Source organism: Mus caroli, chromosome 9 (genome assembly GCF_900094665.2).
Source record: "Mus caroli chromosome 9, CAROLI_EIJ_v1.1, whole genome shotgun sequence".
NCBI lineage: Eukaryota > Metazoa > Chordata > Mammalia > Rodentia > Muridae > Mus > Mus caroli.
This window is the reverse complement of record NC_034578.1, coordinates 62159818-62175096: the sequence shown is the minus strand read 5'-3', so window position 1 is coordinate 62175096 and position 15279 is coordinate 62159818. Positions and strand designations below refer to the sequence as shown.

The window sequence follows — 15279 nt, the reverse complement described above, 5'->3', positions numbered from 1 at the left end:
CCCAGAAGAGGAATCTCATTACGGATGGTTGTGAGCCACCATGTGGTTGCTGGGATTTGAACTCAGGACCTTTGGAAGAGCAGTCAGTGCTCTTACCCGCTGAGCCATCTCGCCAGCCAGTTGGAATTCTGTTTCGCCTGCAGCTCCGCCCACCCTGCTTTACTTCCATGAAGTCACAGTCTGGTCTGGCTTTGATGTGCTTTTCAAGATAGAGTTGTGGTTCTAGTACCATAGGCTTAAGAATTCAGCCTGTGAGCTGTTCTACTTTAAGGAATGTATGATCTTAGCAAATATTTGGCAGGTTGTACTAAAGTGGCCAGAGGAGGGAGGGGAAACCCAGAAGGAACCAAGAGGAAGACAGCAGAGAGTAGAGGGAGAAGTGTCCTGTGGTAGTTTCTGGGTCTAGTGGTCATTGGTGCTTGGAACAAGAGACTGCTTGATTTGGGAAAAGAGCCATGTCCTGGCTCAGGGATGGAGTGGCTACCTCAGGGATTGTTCCTTAGCTCAGCCCATCTTCTGCCCTGTTGCACTTGGGACTGCTAAAGGACAGGTTGGCTTCTGCCTTCATTCTGTCCCTGACTAGAAGGCTTTAGATTAGAGCCATCTTTGAGTTAGTTGTGTCTTACTCAGAGTTTCTATTCCTGCCAAAACATCATGACCAAGAAGCAAGTTGGGGAGGAAAGAGTTTATTCAGCTTACAATTCCACATTGCTGTTCATCACCAAAGGAAGTCAGGACTGGAACTCAAGCAGGTCAGGAAGCAGGAGCTGATGCAGAGGCCATGGAGGGGTGTTACTTACTGGCTTGCTTCCCCTGGCTTGCTCAGCTTGCTTTCTTATAGAACCAAGACTACCAGCCCAGGGATGGCACCACCCACAATGGGCCTTTCCCCCTTGATCACTAATTGAGGAAATGCCTTACAGCTGGATCTCATGGAGGCATTTCCTCAAGGGAGGCTCCTTTCTCTGTGATAACTCCAGCTGTGTCAAGTTGGCACACAAAACCAGCCAGTACAGTTTGTGCATGCTCTTGTGCTCTCATGCACGTTTTCTCTCTCTCTCCCTCTTCCCTTCCCCCCTTCCCCCTTCTCTCCTTCCTTCTCTCCTAACCTTTCTCTTCCTCTCCCTCTCTCTCTCTCTCTCCCCTTTCCTCCTTCCCTCCCTTCCTCCCTCTCTCCTAATCTTTCTCTTTCTCTTCCTCTCCCTCTCTCTCCCCCTTTCTCCCTCCCTCCCTCCCTCCCTTCTCCTCCCTTCCCCCTCTCTGTCTTTGTCTTGGGATTTGAACCCAGGGCCTGGTGCCTGCTGGCAGATAAGGACTGCTGAACCACATCCCAGTCCTGCAGCCTGTCTTAACCCAGTCGGGATCAGCTGATTTTTTTCTACTCAGAATTTAGAATCAAAGTAAATGAGAAAGTTAAACTTTACATATGTGCCTCCCCTTTGGGTCTTTCTCCTCTTTCTCTTCTTCCTCTTCTCTTCCTTCTTCCTTCTTCTTCTTCCTTCTCCTCTTCTTCCTTTTCTTCTTCTTCCTCCTCCTCTTCCTTCACCTTCTTTTTACTGTTATTGTACTGAGTATTATGCAGGCTATATTAAGTTATCGTAAATAGTCCAAAACAAACCATCAGTAATCATATGGAGTTCAAGTTTGCCCATAGTTGGGCTTATCCAGCTGTTGAGTAGCTCCGTCCTCATGTTCCCGTGCTCCCACACTTTTGATGGGAACTGTTAGCTTTTGCCTTCCTTTTCAAAGTACTGTAGCAGGCTGGGTTTGGGGTGGCCTTGCTGTGCTTAAATTCACAAAATCGACATTCTTTTGTTTGCAGCTCAGGGACACGGTGCCAAAGGAGACAATGTCTATGAATTTCACCTGGAGTTCTTAGACCTTGTGAAGCCGGAGGTATGTTCTCTGCTTTCTTGTAACCTTTCCACGTTAAGAAGTGTGTACTAATAGTTAGGTGACATAGGATAGACTCTGAAGATGAGCAAAGGGGAGTGAGACTGTTGCATTTGGAACAGATGCTGCTGTGTGTGGCTGCCAAGGAGTGGGCATGCTGGAGAGCCAGAGCACCAGAGCTGTATCTGGGCTTGGCCATTAATTGATATGAACTTCATTTTTTCCCTTACGTGTTAGATAAGGGCTCAGATGAAACTCCTAGCTCTCTTCCAGTTCTGGTATTCTCCTATTTTAGTGATGACAGAGGAGAGTCAGGCGATAGCTGCTGAAGCCCTCACTGTGAGGTTTTCATGAGCCTCAGTCACTGTGCCAATAAGGATCACAGGAGGCAGAAAGGATGAAGGGTTAAAAGGATTTTAAAAAAATGCTGGGAGCATAGGAGCAGTTTCCTTCTTTTAGCCTCAGGAAGCTGATGGCTTGGTTCGTACTTCTGGCCGGGTGTCTTGAGTCTGTGAATCTTCCTGTGCCAGAGCTTGTTTTGTGGTGGCTCAAATAGCCCTGGCGTGCGTGCTGAGAACATGGCATGCCCATGGAGGCTGACTGAGAAGCCAGAAAAAGACACTGCTGCTCTTTCCAGTAGCCCTTGGTGGACAGTGTTTTCCACTTATCATGGCTTGTAGAAGCAGGGATGGAAGAGGAGGCAACACCCATGCAGCTGCTCTGTGAAGCCACAGCAGCACAGTGCAGTCAGTGCAGGAAAGGAGTTCTAACTCTCGCTTTCTCTCCTAGCCGGCGTTCAGGCTGACCCAGAGGCAGGTGAACATCACAGTCCAGAAGAAGGGGAGTCATTGGTGGGAAAGGCTCACCAAGCAAGAGAAGCGCCCACTGTTTTTGGCCCCTGACTTTGATCGCTGGCTGGATGAATCTGATGCGGAAATGGAGCTGAGAGCCAAGGTGAGCGAGCAGGCTAAGCTCTCATTTCTGAAGATGAACTCATGAGGGTTTGATAGAGTGGGGACACGTTACACATGGACTCGGAGGCTTGGGACGTGGTTGTGACGTGCTCATCATGTAAGACTGGTAGGCTGCTTCTCCTGGGGGGTTCATATGCTGTTACCTCAGGGCCAGGCCAAGGTAACGGGGTCTCAGGACGTGAATGGGGTCTCGGGGAGTTCAAATACTGTCTTATCACACGCCTGAGGACCAGAGTCCAAAGGCACAGAACTGCTGACACAAGCTTGGCCCGCGGGCCTCTCCCCATCCCACTGTGCTCTCTGGAAGGAAGTCTGCAGGGCCCCGCTTTCAGAGCAGGGAGTTTTGTTTCCATATCATTTGTTTGGAAATTTTCTACATGAGAAGTTCACCTGTTCTCTCCCATTTCCTTATTCAGTCATTTCCATAAATTTATGCGTAGGATTATACTCTAACACTGTTCTTGTGGCTCACATCATCCCATTGGAGGCTCTTTCACTTGGCCTAGTGCATCTTTCAAAAGCCTTCACCATTGCAGGATATTTTTTTTTTCTTTTCTCTTCACCCTTCCTTACTTTCTGGCACTCTATAATCAGGTGTAGCTTGCATACACTTCGCTTCAGTGCTAGAATAGCCATTTCTTTAAGGAGTTATCTTTTTTTTTTTTTTTTAAAAAACCTTTTATGTGTATTGGTATTTTGTCTGCATGTAGGTCTGTGCCCACAGAGGCCAGAAGAGGGCATCATCAGATGTGGGTGCTAAGAATCAAGCCATTGCTCTTAACCACTGAGCCATCTCTCCAGCCCTAGCTGTCTTTATTTTTGGAGAGTGATATTAGCACCCAGATCAGCTGACAGTGAGGAAATACAGCTGTGCATACTCAGATACTGAGAAATACACCTTTATGTGTCTGTCTGTATATTAAGCTAACCACAAGTTTACACTGACATTAGCTATGATTTTAGCCTCTGAAAAAAACAAAAACAAAACCCCAGAGCTTATACTAGGAATGTAGTTTCTGGAATGTACTGTCTGAAATGGCACTTCTTACCCTAGCCTACCACTGTGTTTGGTGCTATAGCAATCTGTGAGAGTACAAGACTGCCCAGCTAGCTGATTCGCCATTGGATGGGGTACTACACTCAGTGCTCGGGCGGTGATCGCAACAGCCTCTCTATAGAGCACTGATGAACATGGTGGGAAGAGGCAGCCTGAGGGGTCAGGTCATGTTCCCTGCACCTGGGAATTCTAACTTGTATTCTTGAAATTTTTCTGTCTAAATTCTAGGAGGAAGAACGCCTAAATAAACTCAGACTAGAAAGGGAAGGCTCCCCTGAAAGTAAGTGGCTAAGGTGGTTATGAGTCAACTGGTGATGGGCTGGGTAGATGCGGTGTGGGGGGAGAGTGGGGACTTTCACCCTGATGCAAGCTTGGGCGAGTTTATGTTTAGCTTTAAGCTATGAACACCACTCTAAAGCTTTGCCTTTTCTTTCTATTTGGGACTCGTCTTGTCTGAGTAAACCAGGGCTAATGCAACAGAAGAGAACCTTGGTCTTATGGACAGACTAAGGGCAGACAGCACTCACCTTGTGTAGGCAGTGGAAATGGGCGTGGACTAAGGCCACACCCCTTTAGCCTGGCCTCTTCTCCCACTTGATGTCAGAAGGGCTGTGGCAAGGATGCCTTTGGTTATCAGTTCTTAAGGTGGAAAGTGTCTGCATGTATGTCTGTACTGTGTGCCTGTGGAGTCCAGGAGACCAGAAGACAGTGTTGTAGTTCCTGAAACAAGTTACTACCAGTTGCTATCTGCCATGTGGGTGCTGGGAACCAAACCAGGGGCCTCTACAGGAGTATCAAGTGGTCTTGGCCACTGAGCTGGCTCTTTAACCCCGTTCAGAGTTTTCATTTTTATTTTATTTTATTTTATTTTATTTTATTTTATTTTATTTTATTTTATTTTGAGATAAGGTCTGTTGGCTGGCCTGGAATTCAATATGCCTATCAGGCTGGCTTAGAACATGCAGAAATTGGCCTGCCTCTGCCTCCTGCGTGCTGGGATTAAAGGTGTGCGCCACCCCACCCATGTCTCAGAATTTTAGAAAAAAAGTTCATTTTATTCTAACCAAATGTTTATTAGAAAGAAGGTCTGAAAGTGACTATATAATGTTCGTGGTGATAGTGCCTAAGTCCAGCAGCTGCCTGTTACACACACGGCCTGGGAAGCACTAGAGTAACTCTAGGTGTGGAGCCGGATGAGTTAAGTGTAGGCACCTCAAAAACTGACGCTCCAGCGGCGGGCTCGTGCAGGTCTTGGGAAATTCCCATGTGGACTGCAGAAGGAAGAGTGAGGTGCTGCTGAATCAAACCTTTGCAGCATTGACATGCCTGACGTAAGGATGGCGGTAGCTTCAGAGAAGTGGTTTCCAAATGGTGTTCTCTGGTACCTCAGAGTTCCCAGAAATGCTTTGGAGGGGTAGGTCTTGCAAGAAGCTCCACTTTAATTGACATAAGATCTTGTGTTTTACACATTTAAGATTCTGAGTGTGTGTGTGTGTGTGTGTGTGTTGCGTTTTAAGTGAGTTTAAAAAAAGCTTGAGTGATGACAGATTTAGAAAAATCATCTTAAAAGATAAAAACTCAGTCTCTAAAGAGGGTTAGTGGAGGCAAAGACCAATGCAGGGAGCCACCTCAGTGAAGACAGTTGCCTGCACAAACTTTATGTGAGTCTGTAGAAGCCACACAAAAGTGAAAGGAGAGCACGGACATCATAGTACTGACATCACAGACATGTGAACTCCACACTGAGCCACTGCACATGAGCCTCCTCCCTCACAACAACAATAGTGATGATGATGATGGTGGGGGGATGGTGATGATGATGGTGGGGGGATGATGATGATGGGGGGATGGTGATGATGGTGATGGTGAGGGGGGATGATGATGATGATGATGGGGGATGGTGATGATGATGGTGATGGTGAGGTGGGATGGTGATGATGATGGTGAGGGGGGATGGTGATGATGATGATTAGTGTTTGCTGTGTTTTAACTTTTGTGACAAGGTCTGGCTGGCCTGGAACTCACTACATAGACCAGGCTGGCCTCAAGCTCACAGATATCCTCCTGCCTCTGCCTCCAGAGTGCTGGGCACCAACATGACTGGCCCAGTAATAAAGTTGTGTTTTTAAAGGCTACCTTTGGTATTTACTTTAACTTTTTAGTGTTTTAAACTTGATAAATTAAAAAAAAAAACTCAAAAACTTAAAACATTTTTTTTTTTTTTTTTTTTTTTTTTTTTGAATTCCTGGTTTCCTGATGCTAGGGTTCTTCATGCTGGGGAAGGCAGTGTACATTTTGCGTTATGAGGAAGTTTGATTAAGTGTGTTGCACGTGGTGTCTTTGGCCCTGTGAGATGGGCTGGTTTTTGTTTGACCATACTGTTGTGGTCTGGGCATCAGTCAAGTGTTGATGAGAGTATTGGTGACATAGTTGGCCTGAAGTCTCTGCCAGAGACTGTCCTTTTGTCCTTTCTTTTCCCCTGTCTTGTGAGGGAGGGGCCCATTCTGTGGACAGAGTGCATGCCCCTCTTCTGCCTCTGGCTGTGTCCTTATCCTGCTCATGTCTAGAGGCGCAGCTCAGATCCTGGCTTATCCAAGTAGACTGCCTGTTTCCCAGGCTAGTGTCTTTTCTTCAGAGGACATTCTCTGTCTCCCTCTGGCTTGTGCTGTGGCTTTCCAACCCGTCATCAGCTCCTCGGAGGCGGTGCTGTGCTCTCACTGCCTTTGTGTCCCCATTCTGCCCTTTGCAGTGTCTCGTACACTGTGTTCAGACAGGACTGCCTATGTGTCTATACGACCACATGTTAGAATTGCTTTTGTTTTTTTCATTTATTCTTCCTATTATGTGAGCTAGTTTGACCTGCATGATCTTAAAGAAGCAAAAAGCAAAACAAAACCAAAAAAAATCCCCTCAGCCTCCAAACCCCAGAGAAGAGGGATTATGTTATCTAGAACAAAAGCTGAAGGGAAACGTATTTCCCTCTATCCGTTTCGAGGGGTGGAGTTTTTCTCCTGAGCTAGTCAGGGCTATGAAAGGAAGCTGGTGAGCACATGGGGCGGGGCGGGCGCCACGGCTTCCCTCCAGAGTTGTGTTCAGGGGCTCACGGCCTGGCTTTGCTTTGCAGCTCTTACAAACTTGAAGAAAGGGTACCTGTTCATGTACAACCTTGTGCAGCTCCTGGGGTTCTCCTGGATCTTTGTCAACCTCACAGTGCGGTTCTTTATTTTAGGAAAAGGTAAGTATGAAATTTCATCTACCTCAGCTGAGGTGGCTCTCTCTGCCTTGGACGTGAATAGGCACCTGCCCTTCCTGCCCTTCCTGCCTTTCCTGCCTTTCCCTATGCCAGTTCCTGGAGGAACATGCTGACCGGAGCAGGCCTAGAGGTTTCACTTCTGCGGATGTGTTTTAAGGAAACAAGAACTATAGGTGAAGTTTCTGCAGATGTGACATGTGGCATTAAGTTACAAACTTCTCATGTGTCTTCATCAGTGAGAAATTTCTGTGGAATAGTCACTAGTGTAGTGTTGTGGAGCATAGAGAAAGAGTTAACAGTAGCATAAACAATGCTTATGAGGCTATAATTAATGTCTAACTTGCTTTTCTTTGTTTGATCATAGCAGTTTGCAAATGAGCACTCTCAAAAAGATTAGAGAGAATACAGTTTTCCAGTGGTCTGAATGTAGGTCAATTAACAGTTCCGTTTCTTTTGCAAAATAGGTATGGAGAAAATAAAATTAGAAAATTAAGATAGAAAATGTAAACTGTTTGAAAAGAGACATGAACTCTGTAGAGTATCCTACTGTCTGACTCTGCATTTTCCACCTGCAGTTTGCGGCTGTGGAGCTGGTTAGCTGGGGGTGGGGGGGGTGTCTGTTGAAAGGGGAGGAACCCCCTGACATTGGACTTTGGGTAGCACAGTGGCAGCTAGGACCACATGCCTGAGGGCTTATAGTCAACCTGTGACCAGCAGCCTCCATGTGATCACAGGAGAGAATGGAGAAGTCTCAGGTACAGCTACTCTCTGTGATTACTATGGCTTTCTCATCCTGGAAGGAAAACAGGGACCTTCAGATAAATAAATGCTCGCCTTGTTCAACCTAAGATGGTAGATGGATGCTGAGTGTTTTTTCACAAGACTGCTGGCTGTAGGGATGGCAAGATGGCTCAGAAGGTAAGGGTGCTTGCTGCCAAGCCCCAAAACTAGCTCCACCACCCACATGGTTGTAGGAGAGAAACAACACCCCAAATTGTCCACTGACAACCACATGCATACCATGGTGTGTGTGCAGTCACGCACACACACACACACACACGCACACACACATGCATGCTAAATGCATTAAGCAGTTTAAGACATTAAGGCTATAAAGTGATCTAGTCCAAAAACTATCAAGTGAAACAGGCCTGTTGCTAATTTGGTGATCAATTTTCAACTGTTATTTATTTTTTCTATGGACCCTGTTAAACTGAGGATTTAGATTACAAATACATGGATAATGATTGTAGCTGCCAGTGGCTTTCTTTTTTCTTTGTTTTCTTTTTTTTTTTTTTAAGATTTATTTTATTTCATGTATGTGAGTGTACCATTGCTGTCTTCAGACACAGCAGAAGAGGGCATTGGATCTCATTACAGATGGTTGTGAGCCACCATGTGGTTGCTGGAAATTAAACTCAGGACCTCTGGAAGAGCAGTCAGTGCTCTTAACCGCTGTGCCATCTCTCCAGCCCCTTTGTTTTCTTTTTTGTTGTTGGGAGGCAGAGGCAGGCAGATCTCTGTGTTTGAGGCCAGCCTGGTCTACAGAGTGAGTTCCAGGAAAGCCAGGGCTACACAGAGAAACTGTCTCATAAAACCAAAAAAAAAAAAAAATGTTTCAGAGGACAACCTTGTATTATTAATAAGTCCTTGAAAAATTGTTATCTCTTTTTAGTTAGGATAGCTTCTCAGAATTCTAAGAATTATTAGTGCTGAAGGTATGAACACTGTTAAGGATTTTGAAATCTAATTTTAAGGATTTTATTATTAGGGGCTGGAGAAATGACTCAGTGTTAAGAACACTGACTGCTCTTCAGAGGACTTGGGTTTGATTCCCAGCAGCCACACGGTACAAATGTCTGTAAGTCCAGGTGACCAGATGCATCCTCTGGTCTCCATGGCAGCAAGCATACAAGTGGTGCATAGACATACATGCAGGCTAAACCAGCAGACACAGTAAAAAATAGTAGTAGCAGTAGTAATGATGAACTTTTAAAAAGATTTAAGTTTTAAAAGTGTGTGTGCATTTATTTGTATGTGCAAATGAATGCTAGGTGCCCTAGGGGGACAGAGAGGGAGGAGCTGAATCTGTGGGAGCTGGAGTGATAGGTGTTTGTGAGCTGCCTGACACATACAGGTGCTGGGCACCAAACTCAGGTTCTCTTTCAGAGAAATGTGTGCATCTCACTGCTGAGCCATCTCTACAGCCTTCCTGCAATCTCATTTTATTCAATACTTTTATCTCTATGTAATTGAATTTTTGATTGCTCACATGATAATTTAGCTTTAACTTAGAAGAGGTAATTGATCTGAAAAGAGTTACCGTTTTGTCTTGTACACAGATTGTTCTTTTCAACAGATAGTAACAATGAAAGCTGGGGGCGGCTTTTTCTATTTTTTAACCAGGAGAAAGGGACAGAGGGTTTTGTCTGGACATAAGGGAGTTCACCCTGGGAGGTCTGGAGCCTGGGAGTCCTGGCCTAGGGTAGGAATGTGAGCCTGACTCCGTGTCTGTTCTCTTCCTCAAGTTCTTTCCCTGTAAGGTGTGTTCTCGGTGGAGAAGCTGCCCCTGCTAGATCATGTGGCCTGACCATCATGTATGCTTGTGCCCTAGAGTCCTTCTATGACACGTTCCACACTGTGGCTGACATGATGTATTTCTGCCAGATGCTGGCACTAGTGGAAACCCTCAATGCTGCGATTGGGGTCACAAGTACCCCGGTGCTGCCTGCTCTCATCCAGGTATGGAAGAGTTGCGTGTGGGAACAAGGAATGAAAGATTTCAGCATGTATCTGGTGGATAGTCATAATGTGCCATGTTCCAGTTATTAAACAAAATTATTTGCATAGGCTAACACTATTTCATTTCAGCATGTAGGGAGGTGTTATTTATTTTTATTTTAATGCGTTAGGGTCTCTCTAGTCCGGGATGTCGTAAAATTTGCTCTGTAGATCAGTTTATCCTCAAACAGAGATCCTCCTTCCTCACAAGGGCTGGGACTAAAGCTGTGCACCACCGTGCCTGACCTTGAAGGAAACATTTTAAAGCCCTGCTATTTCCCAAAGCATATTTTCACATTGCTGGCCTGTTTTGTCGTTTATGACATTTTCGTGAAATGATAAAATTATAAAGAGCTTCTTATGTAGGGAAGTTTGATTTTCAGGTAAAAGCAGAGAAGCCTGTCTCTTGGTTTGATTAGGTGGCTTTAGCTGTTAAAGTTTAGCAACTAGAAATGGTTTTTGTTCCCACCAATACCTCTATGCTACCTCAGTCAGTTATTGTCCTTGGCCTGCTTCTTAGCAGGTCACATAGTGTGAAGAGCACACTGCCCAACCGCAGAGGCAGGCAGGCAGGTGTAGTGCTGGTCACATCTCAGTACTGATTTTATGTGCACCATGCTTGTCCACTCTCAGCGTGCGTTCTCACAGTGTCAGCTGTACGGTAAGAGGTATTAGTTAATGCAACAGACTTTATTATTTATGGGTTTTTCTTCCTTTAGGAAGAGGATGTTCATTTAGCTTAAATGTAACAGGGGTAGTGTGTGATACAGTACATATCCTGTATGTGAAGAAACATGGTAAGTAAGAATTCAGGGTTAGCCGGGCATGGTGGCGCACACCTTTAATCCCAGCACTTGGGAGGCAGAGGCAGGTGGATTTCTGAGTTCGAGGCCAGCCTGGTCTACAGAGGGAGTTCCAGGACAGCCAAGCTACACAGAGAAACCCTGTCTTGAAAAAACCAGAAAAAAAAAAAAAAAGAAAAAAAAAGATTTCAGGGTTTTGTTTGTTTTTTTATTTTTTGTTTTTGTCTAAGTGTAAGGGACAGGCTCAGAATCACCTAGGTGTACCTTTTGTGTAGGACATGGCGGGTATGAAGCTTCAGGGCTGGCCAAGGTTATGTGCCTGGACAGGGCTTATTTTGACTTGGAAGTGAGGGCTAAATTTGCCTCAGGTTAACTGAAGTACTTATATATTGAGGGGTTACTAAGCAGCATGAGGCCAGGAGCAACTCAAGTGACAGTTCCTGGGCTCTGTGCAGAAACAGTGAGAAAGCAATAGAGAGAAGCCTAGGGAGAAGGAGGAGTTACCTTGCTGCTCTTTGAGGAAATATTAAAGAGTCTGGCCTGGTACTTACAACTCCAGTGGTCTGGTGGAGAACATTTTCTGTATAAAATAATAATGGATCACTAGTCTAAAATGTGTTTACTTGGTTTTGCACAAACACTGTAGAGATTTTTATTTTGAGGAAATATGGCAGGTTAGGTGGCTGGATGAATATGCATGCTGCCAATGTAGATTCAGGAAGGAAAAGCCAGTTTAGTGATGAGCAGGTCAAAAAACGAAGTGACTTTGGGCATGCAGAGCTTAGCTAAACACCCATCTGCAGAACTACAAGCTCAGTTGTAGGCTGTCACAAGGTGTGGGAGATGTGAAGCAGACAAGTAGGAGCCTTCCCTCGTAGAGCAGGGACTCCAGAGAGCTGCTGTGGCTGTGACATTACACTTGTGCCCCCGCTCCCAGTCTTGTCAGAAAGAACCTGTCTTAAGAGGAAGGAGATAGACTGTGACCTGGGAGCTTAAGATGAGAAGGTCTTAAGACAGCTGGTGAGATCTGTCTCAACAAAACAAAACAGTAGACTCTGAGACCGCCAGAAGGCTCTGTGATAGAACTCCTGTCTCCTCGCTGTTGGCGCAATCTTCACGCCACAGACCTTAAAGAGATCCTCCACTCCTGCTACCCTCAGACTCCATAAGAAGCCAACAGATTGCTTTGTGAAAATTACCTTTGGGGGCCAGAAAGATGGCTCGGTGTTTAAGAGCACCAGCTGCTCCTGTTGGAGACCTGAGTTGCTCACTCCCAACTGCCTCTGATTCTGTTTTAGGAGACCTGTGCCTCTGGCCTCCAAAAGCACCTATGTTTACATACACATTATTAAAAATAAAATGAAATGGGTTGGAGAGATGGCTCAGAGGTTAAAAGCACTTCCAGAGGTACTGAGTTCAATTCCCAGCAGCCATATAGTAGCTAATAACCATCTATATAATGAGATCTCTTCTGGTATGCAGGCATACATGTAGACAGAACTGTGCATACGTAGAACATAAATCAATCTTTAAAGTGGGGTTAAGGGCTGGAGAGATGGCTCAGCAGTTAACAGCACTGACTGCTCTTCCAGAGGTCCTGAGTTCAATGGGATCTGATGCCCTCTTCTGGAGTGTCTGAAGACAGCTACAGTGTACTCATATACAGAAAATAAACAAATATTTTAAAAAAAATATCATGGAGAGTCTAAAGTAGGTTTAACAAATACAATTCTTCTAAGAAAACAAAACAAACAACTTTGTCTCAAAGAATTTACAGATTGGTTTCCAAAGAAAATGGGAGACTTCCAATCAAAGATCATAAAACCAAAGAAACAAGACATTTGTGCAAGAAATAGCAGAAGCAGCAGACTGTAGGATGAGCCATGGGCATTGTAGCTGTGAGAGTTAGTGCCTGCAGAATAGAACACAGTCATGTGGAGGTTGGACTATGGAGGCAGGTGGATCTCTGTGAGTTTGAGGTCAGCACGGACTACAAACAGAGTGAGTTCTAGGACAGCCAGAGCTACAGAGCAACCCTGCCTTGGGGCACAAAGGAAAACGTTTCATCAGTTGTGGGCCTGCATGACTTGCCGTGCTCTTCTTTTCTGTTCAGCTAGCAACAGGCATCGAGGTGGCTTGCATTTATTCTTAAATAGGGCTATTTGTAAATAGGGCTAAGGTTGTTTTTAAAACAGAGCTTTAAAATCTTAGCACATTCCAAAACCACTTTGATTGGAACTGAATTTATCAGTTAATATGAGGATGTCCTTATAATATTGAGTTTTACAATTGAGGAAAGCTAGGTCTTATGCTTTCTGTTCTTTCTGTTCCTTCCTGTACTGTAAATGCCCGCGGATTTTCTCTCAGCTGTGTCTAACTTACTTTTACAGTGATTAAACGTTAATGTTTGATCACTATATTTTCATTAATAGAATTTCTGCTTCCCTCCTTTCTGGATCTGCTTCTACTTTTCTACTTTCTTACTTCCTGCCCAGGTAGCCGAGCTCTCTGTAAACATGAGTGTGTTGGGGGTTTTGTTTTGTTTTGTTTTGAGACAGGGTTTCTCTGTGTAGCCATGGCTATCCTGGAACTCACTCTGTAGACCAGGCTGGCCTCGAACTCAGAGATCCACTTGCCTCTGCCTCCAGAGTGCTGGGACTAAAGTTGTGTCCCACCACCACCAGGCATAGTAAGGGAAATTTTGATACATGCTACAACACGGGTGGATCCTGAGCATTGTGCTAACTGAAATGAATCAGCCCCTGAAAGACAAATGCTGCATCATCTCCTTACATGATGCATTTAGAATAGTCAGAAACAAGAGACAGAATGTAGAGTGGTGGTTGTCAAAGGATGGGAGATTAGAGGCTCCCTTTTGGTGAGCTATGGTGTCAATTCTACAAGATAAGAAGTTATGGAGCTGGGCTGTGCTGGTGGTTGTACAACGTTACACATGTACCTAATACAACCACATTGTATGTGATTACTGTAAGGCCAGGTGTAGTGGCACATAACTTTAGTTCCAGCACTCAGGAGTCAGAGACAGGTAGATCTCTGTGAGTTCCATGCTGGCCAGAACTACATAGCATAACCTTGTCTCAAGGAAAGGAGAAAAAAAAAAAAAAAAAAAAAAGAGGTTACATCTATGTTACAATGTAAAGAAATTGCTGGCTGGCAAGGTGGTGCACTCTGGTACTGCAGCTGCTCTGGTGTGGAGTGTGGGTTAGTTTAATAAGTACAGAAGCAAGTTACAGAGTAATCCATATGGCAGGAGCTCTAAACTGCTAAATGATAGGCACAGGAGTGCTGGAGAGGTGGCTTAGGAGTCAAGAGTGCTTGATGCTCCTTCAGAGGACTTAAGTTTGGTTTCCAATCCCCATGTCGGGTGGATCTCAACCACCTGTAACTCCAGCTCTAGAGTATTGAATGCTGCCTTCTGGTCGCCATAACCATCCACATACAAGTGGCACATATACATATAAGTAAAAATAAATAAATTCCATGAAATAGCATGTTATACAGGTCCCATGTACCAGCACTAGGCTGTGTAGACACACACTGGAATGATGAGCACAGGACAGTATTACATACCATATATATAGCAGTCACTGCGTCTGTAATGCTCTGTTCCTTACTGTGGGCTATGAAGGTGCCAATGCTCATTGGCAGTATCCTATATATTATGTTTGTATATGTATGTGTGCTTTTGATAACGTAGAAACAGAAGATAATAACTCAGTGTTATAAAGGGTCTACTAAATTTGCTTAGGATATGCTAAGCTACTCAAGAGTAGAATTTACCTAAAGGAATGTTCCTGGTTCCCTTACCAGGAAGAGCATAAATCTGCCAGGCAGGATGACACTGGGTAATAGCTGTCTGGTAAAGTAGCCCTTGTCTGTTTGGAGACAACTATGATAATATTTTTACATCAGAAATCTCTCCATTTGTCCAAACAACCAATCCTTGGGATTTCTGTCTCTGTGAAACATGTTTATATGCTCAAAGTGTAACTTGGGTCCCTAAAGCTATATGATAGGGTTTCTATTCAGGCTGGTCCCCTTTGTGCATTAGCCAGAACCAGTTTTATGCTAGCATAAAGGGATTTTCCTTCATTCAACTCTAAGTGGTGGAGTGATTTCTCACTGGGACGGCATATTCTGTATCACTTTAATGTACATGTTATGTAGGTATATACACAGAAAAGTACGCATTTATCTAGACAGGCTGGTTTGTAACAAGGGACCATGAAATGGCTCAATGGGTAAAAGCTCTAAGCCTGACAACCTTAGTTCAATTCCTGCAACTCAAGAGGTGGAGAGAACAAAGTCCTGTACATTTGTCATGGTACACGCCCTTCCACCCCCCACCCCCCACCCCCCACAAAACAAAACAGTTTTAAAAGACTTTTAAAAAGGGAGTATCTTAACTGAGTTTTTACAAAGAAAATGAGACTGTTTCTCTCAACAGATGTGATTTTCTTAATGCGTCAAGAAAGATCTTATTTGAATATGATTTCG

General features: G+C 44.6%; 1 protein-coding gene across 1 annotated transcript in view; it reads left to right on the top strand.

Moving 5' to 3' along the window:
* Positions 1-15279, top strand: part of Hacd3 (3-hydroxyacyl-CoA dehydratase 3) — a 34337-nt gene that overhangs the window by 14498 nt on the left and 4560 nt on the right. The window contains exons 3-7 of the mRNA XM_021172797.2: positions 1823-1896; positions 2683-2847; positions 4153-4204; positions 7049-7159; positions 9792-9919. Of these exons, the coding sequence (XP_021028456.1) occupies positions 1823-1896; positions 2683-2847; positions 4153-4204; positions 7049-7159; positions 9792-9919 (530 nt within the window). The remainder of the gene's footprint in view (positions 1-1822; positions 1897-2682; positions 2848-4152; positions 4205-7048; positions 7160-9791; positions 9920-15279) is intronic.